Source organism: Pteropus vampyrus, unplaced genomic scaffold (genome assembly GCF_000151845.1).
Source record: "Pteropus vampyrus isolate Shadow unplaced genomic scaffold, Pvam_2.0 Scaffold36, whole genome shotgun sequence".
NCBI lineage: Eukaryota > Metazoa > Chordata > Mammalia > Chiroptera > Pteropodidae > Pteropus > Pteropus vampyrus.
In genome coordinates, this window is record NW_011888817.1 from 1,018,209 (window position 1) to 1,026,179 (window position 7,971).

The window sequence follows — 7,971 nt, forward strand, 5'->3', positions numbered from 1 at the left end:
GGGAGGTAGGGAGAGAGGAGCAAGGCAGACTGCCAAAGTGGACTCCCCATCATGGTGTTCAAGGTCGCCGCCACTCCGGCCCCTGCCACCCTCTACCTGGCCATCTCCCCCACCCTACTCAGCGTGCAGCCAGCAGAAGTACTTCTGGTTCCCCAAACACACTTTATAGTTTTGTGCATCTTTGCATTCAATGGCCTCTCTCAGCCTAACAGGGAGACTTCTCGCCCCATCCCAAGACACTGCTTGATTACCCCTCCTCTGTAAAGCCTCCGTCCCTGACCATACCCCGCCCCTGGTTGAACTTGGACACTCCTTTCTGCCCTGTGGTGCCTGTACAGCCCTCTACCCTAGACACACATGATGGTGTGCTGGGTAGAGAGCTGTACATGATCAGCCCCAGGAGACAAGGTGCCCATGAGGCAGAGCCTAGATCTGGTTCATCTCTGGTTCATCCCTAGTGCCCAGCACAGGTCCATACACAGAGGGGCTGCTTAGTGAACTCTGGATGGACAGTGGGTGGGTGAGTGGAAAGATGGATAAAAGTCTGGATAACAGGATGAAGCAAATGAATAGGTGGATGTGTGGATGGTAGGATAGATAGGGTGGGTAGAGAGAATGGGCGAATAGATGGGTAGATTAAGTGGATGGATGACTGAATGGATGGGTGGGTGGATGGGTATGTGCATAGAATGAATAGATAGAGAGAAATGTGGGTGGGGAGGTGGACTTAGGCTCTTTTGTGCTCCCTTCCCCAAGGGTTTCTCAGATAAAGAAAACCTTGGAGTCCCTCAGTTGCAAGGACCTTGCAGGCCTGTGTTCCAGGTATGGACTTCCACCTGCCAAACGCCTGGGCGTGGGAGCTGCCGTCACGAGGTGCCTAACTGGGACCATAGATGGGATGTGGGGGAGTGAGTCATTCAGCTACTGAGCAGCACAGCATCTGCCACAAGGACGGTAGGCAGACGAGGGGATGACGAATGTGCAGCCCAGAAGCGGGGAGTAGGTAAGAGAGCCCAAGGCTGATGGGACAGACCAGACGGACCAGCCTCTTCCTGGGGCATCGGCAAGCAGACACCATCGGAGCTGTCACCAACCAGGGCTCTCGCTGCCTTTTCTAAAGCTATGCTCCCATGAAGTTGAAAGGACACAGCGCGCTGCCTCCACATCTCTCAGATGGGAGACAGCCTTTCTCTCTGACCCTTGACCCTTCTGCCACTTCCTCCCCGAGCTGCCCCACCTGATAGGTTATTGGGGTTCATCTGCTGGGCCAGAATCGCCTTGAGCTTCTTGATCTCCTCTTGGTACTCGCGCAGGAGGGCATCCTTGGGGTCCTCATTTATGTGTGGCTTGTTCTTGATGTTCTTGGCTCGGTTGGCGTAGCGCAGCGTGCTGAGCGTCTCGTCGTAGTTGTTGTCCGCGGGAGACAGGCAGGCCACCATCAGCGTCTTGGTGTTGCCTCCCAGCGAGTCTTGCAGCAGCCGTGTCAGCTTCGAGTCCCGGTAGGGGATGTGTTTGCAGCGCCCATCCACCAGGGCCGAGATGACATTGCCCAGCGCCGACAGCGACAGGTTGATCTTGGTGGCCTCCTTGAGCCGCTCCCCCGTGGCTCCCGTCTTGGACTGCCGCTCGCTGCCCGCCAGGTCCACCAGGTTCAGCTTGCCCGCCCGGAGGTGGTCCTTGCCCCGCTCGTCTGCAGACCAACCAGGCAGAAGGGTGAGGGCCTTCGGGTGACCCCCACCCCCCACAGTAACGAGGGCAGTTAGCTATCAGGAATCAAGCTCACCACCCACGGAGGGTCTCATTTCAGCCGCCCAGGACCTCCATGAAGGAGGCGCTATCACTGTTCCCATCTTACAGATGAGGATACTGAGGTTCAGAAAGGGCATTTAATTGCCCAAAGTCCAAGTGGTGGAGCCAGGATCAGGCCCCGGGGCTGTCTCACTCCAGGGAGCAGGACCTGGGAGACACAGACTATTCTCTGAGTGCAGCAGAATTTCTTACAGCTATCATGACAGCTCCTACAGACTTCCTGTGAGGCCAGAAGTGGGGAGTTGGGGGAATGTGACTGGGTCACCAGGGATTTGTATCCTTTAATGCAAAAAAACGTCAGGTTTGGAGACACTTGGGCCTGGTTCCTATCTCAGTCCTGCCCCTTACTTGCTGTGTGACCTTGGCAGAGGCATGCACCTCTCTGATCCTCAATTGTCATATCAACAAAATGAGACTAACAACAGGGTTAGTTTAGGGTAAGCTGTTGGGAGGAGAAAACCGACAGCATGTTTTTGCAGGGTCTGCACAGGGCCTGGCCCAGAGCAGGCGTTTGTTTCCTCTGAGAACAAGCCTGGTTCTGCAGTGACTGAGCTGGTCTAGCAGGGCAGACCCCGAGTGCTGAGGGCGACAGGAGGCCGGACACCCCCTGGTTGGAAGCAGGGGCTCAGAGCACAGGTTTTGGAGACACAGACCTGGGAGGTTCAGTCCATCCCTTAGTTGCTAGGAAACTTGGGGAAATAGCTTCACTTGACTCTGAGCCTCAGCTCAGAATCAAAGACCCGCCCCGAGGCGGTGTTGTAAGGATTACACTGATAGCACACATGGGAAGAGCTCAGGGTTGTGCCTGCCACGTAGCAAGTGCTCACTGAATGACAGCTTGCCGCTCTTAATTCTATTAATAATTCTCCTCATCTCTAGATGATACCATAAACGGTCCCAAGTGAGACGAGACAGAGGGGCAGGGGCTTCTTTCTTAGTTTCCTGCTGGTTGAAAACAGAATTGACCTAGTTTTGCCCATGGGCACAGGAACCTGAAGTAAAGAAGTTTGGCTGGTACCCAGTAGAGCAGGGGAATGGACCAGTACTGGCCAGTGACCTGTTAGGAACCAGGCCGCACAACAGGAGGTGAGTGGCGGGCAAGTGAAGGAAGCTTCATCTGGATTTGCTCCCCAGCGCCAGCATCACCGCCTCAGCTCCGCCTCAGATCATCAGGCATTAGATTCTCATAGGAGCCTAGTGCCCAAAAGGTTGGGGACCGCTGCAGTACAGACTTGAACATGAAAGGGGCTTAATTTTTTCAGCTATTACCAAAAAAAAAAAAAAAAGCAGGAAGGCGGGACATGGAATCGCCGTTCTGGAAAGCACTTTGCAGAATGTACTGGGAACTTTAGACAGGTCTGTGCCCTCTGCTTCAGATGGACTCCAGGGAACCTGATCTGAGGAAATGTCTCTAAAAGCAGAAAGGTTTTGTCTGCAGCCAGGCCACCCTGAAGAAGCCCGATCCCATCTGATCTCGGAAGCTAAGCAGGGTCGGGCCTGGTTAGTACTTGGATGGGAGACCACCTAGGAAGATCAGGTGCTGTAGGCGTAAAAAATAAAAAAATTAAAAAAATAAATAAGGGGTTGTAAGCTGACGAGGTCCTTGTAATCTGTGAGGTCAACCAAGGGTTGCCTCATCTAAAATAAAAAATAAAAAAATAAAATAAATAAAAGCAGAAAGGTTTTGTGCACAAAGATGTTCATGATGCCATTATTTACAAGGAAAAACTGGAAACTACTATAACATCTTGTAGGGGACTGGTTAGAAAAGGACGTGAGTGATGAATTTTTCTGCAGCCACCACCCATGGTCATATGCACTGATGCATATAAACTGCACAGCACACAGTAAGTGATCAGTGGTAGCTACCAGTATTATTGTTGTTGTTGTTGATGCTGTTTGTCCTGGCAACATGGGTCCTAGCACGGGGAGGGTCCTCTCATGTTTCCTGCAGGCAGTTCGAGCCCCTTCCCAGTTTCAGATGGGGCCTTGAGGCTCTGAGAGGTGAGGTGTCTTGGCCTTACTGAGTATCAGTGGAGGTGGAAGAGCCTTCAAGATCATCTTATCCAACCCCTTCTTTGTGAAGATCAGAAGACCGAAGCCCAGAAAGGGGCAGTGACCATCATAAGGTCACACGGGAGGTCTGTGGCAAAAGCAGAAGTTGAACCCAGCTCAGGTCGTCTGGCCCCTCCACCCCCGCCAGGCTCCACATACCCACGGCGTAGATCTCGATGCTGATGGTGAAGATGGAGTGGGAGCGTGAGGAGTCCTTGTTCATCAGGGTGTAGCCGACCGAGCGGTTCTTCCAGCCCGTCTCCATGATGCGCTCGCACTGGGCCACGTCGTGCACCGTGTGCATGGAGAGCCCCTTCACGTACACGCCCTTCTCCGGGTGCTCCTTCAGCTGTGGGCCGGAGGCACGGGCCAGGGGCAGGTGGGGCAGGCATCCCCGAGGAAAGGGCCTCGTTCAGACCACCTTCGCCCTCCCGCACAGCAGTCGGCAGCCCAAATACCCTATTAGCCAGAGGGTTTGCTCCAGGTGGAGACAGCCTCACCCACTACTACCTCTTACTTGTGGGACCTTGGGCCAGTAACTGAACCTCTCTGAGCCTCGATTTCCACGTCTGTAAACTGGGTATGAGATACCTATCTCCTAGGGAGGTGGTGAGGATTTAGCAAACTAAGGCCCATACAATGCTTGGCACGTTGCCTGGCACATGGCAAGTGCCCCACAAATGCAAGCCGCTGTCCTCACTGTTGTTAGTGCTATTATTATGCAGCTGGCTTTCAGTCTGGGCACTTTAGCTCCCTGGAGCTGACTCCGTCACCCAAGGGCTCTGAGTGTTCCCCTGTGCCCTGTCGACACGGCTCTTTGCCTCTCTGCCACAGCTCCAGGGAAACACGCCCGTTCCCAGATCCTTGGATCATGGCCGGTGAAGTGCCATTTGCCGCCCAGACCTCCCATCGGCCCGCGGCTCAAGCAGGCCCTCAGCGCGATGGCAGTGAGTAAATTAATTTATCTGATTACTCCCTGCTCGCTCTCCAGGCAGCCAAGTTGTTTTGTTGCTGACACAGAGCTGTGAAACGCAATATTTTTCAAGTGTGAGAAGAAATAAAACTACTCTGGCAAGAGCAGAGTGAATTAGGACAATAGTCATCTGTCTGCTGGTCTGAGCCACAGAAGGCTCAGAGGCTTTGCTCCTGACAGCTTCGGGGTCCGAGGTGGGGTTGCGTCCATATCGCACAGTGGGCGGGGGGAGGGGTGGCAAGCACAGGCTTGCCCATCTACCAAAATTTGGAGAACCAGCCAGAGCCGGCCTGCAGGACTAGGCTTTATGGCATAAACAACTGAGGCACAGAAGGGTTAAGTGACTTGCCGAAGGTCACACAGTTATTAGTGGCAGGGCAGCAACTGGGGGCACAGACAGTGGAAGGGTCCAGAGGCAGGGCTAGGAGAGAGCCTGGAGCATTCTGAAGCAACTGGAGCTTGACATGACAAAGGGTTGATCTTGATCTAGAGGCCACTGTGAGGACAGATTAAAAAAAACAGAAGCAGGAGACCCTGTGAACAGAGCATGGCATGAAGGCAGCCGGCCTGTGTGCCCGAGAGCCGCCTGTTTCGATCACTGCCATGTTCCCAAGAAGAACCTAGAAGCCTGCCTGGCACTGAGCAGGCCCAGGTGAGGGAGCGGTTGCTCCTGGCTTCGGGAAGAATGCAGCTCCTATTAATCGTACAGGCCTGGAGTAGAAATCTGCTTCCGTCATTTGCTAGTTACAGAAGTCAATTTGCCCCTCTCAGCTTTGGTTTCCTCATCTGTAGAATGAGGATGATAAGTCCTACTTCTGCATGACTATTATGAACATTAAGAAGAGAGTGGAACTAATAAAAAGTTCTGCAGGTACTTGGATGGGGCTCAGGAAACAGGTCATGAGGAGGGTGAGGGTGGTCTGTCTGTCACGAGCAGAAAAGGGGGCAGGGAGGCAACTCCTCACTTAGGGGTACCCCCCCAACCTCATGTTTAGACCTAGGAAGGCCTGCCTTTCACCTTGTGATCCCTGCTCCCTCCATCCCTCCCCCACTATTCCTGCCCTCACCTACCACTGAGCTAGGGAGACACTGAGTGACAGCCACCAGCTGCGCCCTGTTCCTTGGTAACTGCTCCTTCAGCTACAAGGCTGCCTGGTCACCATGGCAACCAGCTGGGATGTTCAGGCAGGAGAGTCTGCCACTGGTCCGGAGCCAAGAAATGCACCCATGGAGGAGGGAGTCCTGACACTCTGCTGGCATGTGGGGTGCTGGTGGATACGAGTGGAGGATCCACCTCCTGCAGTACTGGGCTGTGTTCCATGATGGTTCGTGGTGGTTGCAGAGAGGAAGTGTAACTCTGCTTCTTCAAATCTCCTGCTGGCCCTCACCGATCTAATAACCCCTCATTACCAACATGATCAGGCCCCGCATTATGCTGTGGAGCCTGCCCACCTGGGTTCATATCTGGTCTTCCCCTGGCACACCGAGCCTCAGTTTCCCCACCTATAATAAAGGATAAGAACAGCACCTCCTCCTAAGGCTGTCGTGAGGTTTATGTGAAAACCCACCTGTACCTCCTCCGGGAGGAACAAGGGCAAAAGTTCGGTGCACCCATGGGGAGCCCATCTGTCTCTGGCAGCTCCCAGCAAGCAGCCTGAGGCCCGTGGCCCAGCTAGGGCAAGTGCATGTAGCTGCCCGCACTTGGCCCCTTAGGGCCTCGGTACTGAGGCCACTGTAGGGTCCAGGTTAATGAGGAAGGGAGGAGGGCCCCCTGCTGCCCCAGTGTGGGTTGGCAGGGGGCCCTGATCGCGCAAGGCTGGCCTTTCAGGGCTGACACGTGTGTGCTGCAACTTTCTGTGCCTTTCTCCTCTCCCCATTCCCCAGCCCGGGGGGCTGAGCTATGAGTCAGCTGCTCTAGCTCCAGGATAAAGAAGACAGTGGAAAGACTTCAGGTGAGAGGCTGGAGGAGGTTCCTGCACAGAAAGGGCCCGGCATTGCTGTGTTTGGGAGAAGCAGAGAAGCAGGGGGTTGGGGGGTGGGGGTGGTCCTGAGAGGGATGGAGGGAGCTCACACTCATGTGGCCTGTACCCTCGGTCTCTTCCCAGTATATCTTTGTTGAATGAATGAATCAACTAATGGATGTCCCTCTCTTGACTGGAATCTCATTTCTGGCTTCTTACTGCCCCAGGAGTTTCCGATATTGCTGACCCTCAAAAATACCGGGAGGAAAGCACCTGACCACTCAGATTCCGCAAGTTCTGGTACAACAACTACTAATTTGCTCTGCGACCTTGGCCAAGTCCCTTCCTCTCCTTGGGTCTCAATTTCCTCGTCTGTACCAGGAAAGGGTTGGACCACCTCTCCAAGGGTCTTCCTGGCTCAAAATCTTAAGGATTTTTTTTACACACAAGTTTTTCAAAACATCTGCTCTCTGAGGTCCAATCTGTTCCATTGGGCCATGGAGAGGTTGCCAATGAGAGAGGAACTCACAATGCCCTCAAATGAAGCCAGAGCAACTGGGGGTTGCTCTGGAGCAGAGCAGAGAAACATCCCTGCCCCCACGTGGGTGGGGATGGTGTGGGAACCGGTCCAGCATCCTGTCTAATCTGGAAGACAGGGAGGGTCCAGAGGACTGGGAGGCATCGGTGGCAGCCCCTTTGCCTGGTTCCGCCCCCTCCCCACGGCTGGCAAGGCATGTGGCCTGGGGAGATTTAAGCAGTTCGGGTGAGGGAAGATGTCCAGCCCTGACTCTGTGACTTCCTAGCTCAGTGACCTCAAGTCACTTCTGCTTTCCCAGCCTAGTTTCCTCACCTATAAAAGGGGCATCTCCATAGCAACCCCCCAGGGCTGATGAGCACCTGGGGCTTTCTGACTGTGAAGGAGGTGGGCCAACCCCCAATACTGTTTGTGGGCCTCTCGGGGGGTCCATTGGTTGCTTGGTCAGATAAGAAGCACCAGAGTTGGGGGACCACCACCAGCACTTCCCCCCACTGGCCTCTGCTCCTTGGACCTGACCAGGCCCACCCAGCATTGAAAGAGTCCCAGAGAGGACACATAACCAAGGCCTCACACTACGGTGAAGACCCAAGTGTCCCAGACCTGGGTCAAGCCTTGCCACTGTTATCCATTCCTGG

General features: G+C 54.3%; 1 protein-coding gene and 1 non-coding gene across 2 annotated transcripts in view; one reads left to right on the forward strand and one right to left on the reverse strand.

Moving 5' to 3' along the window:
- Nucleotides 1-7,971, reverse strand: part of KIF17 (kinesin family member 17) — a 33,941-nt gene that overhangs the window by 17,794 nt on the left and 8,176 nt on the right. The window contains exons 4-5 of the mRNA XM_023529393.1: nt 4,024-4,271; nt 1,238-1,690 (exon numbers count right to left, since the gene is read on the reverse strand). Of these exons, the coding sequence (XP_023385161.1) occupies nt 1,238-1,690; nt 4,024-4,271 (701 nt within the window). The remainder of the gene's footprint in view (nt 1-1,237; nt 1,691-4,023; nt 4,272-7,971) is intronic.
- On the forward strand, nt 3,240-3,358 carry LOC111738255. The gene has a single exon (XR_002779785.1). It is a non-coding gene; the product is annotated as a 5S ribosomal RNA (ribosomal RNA).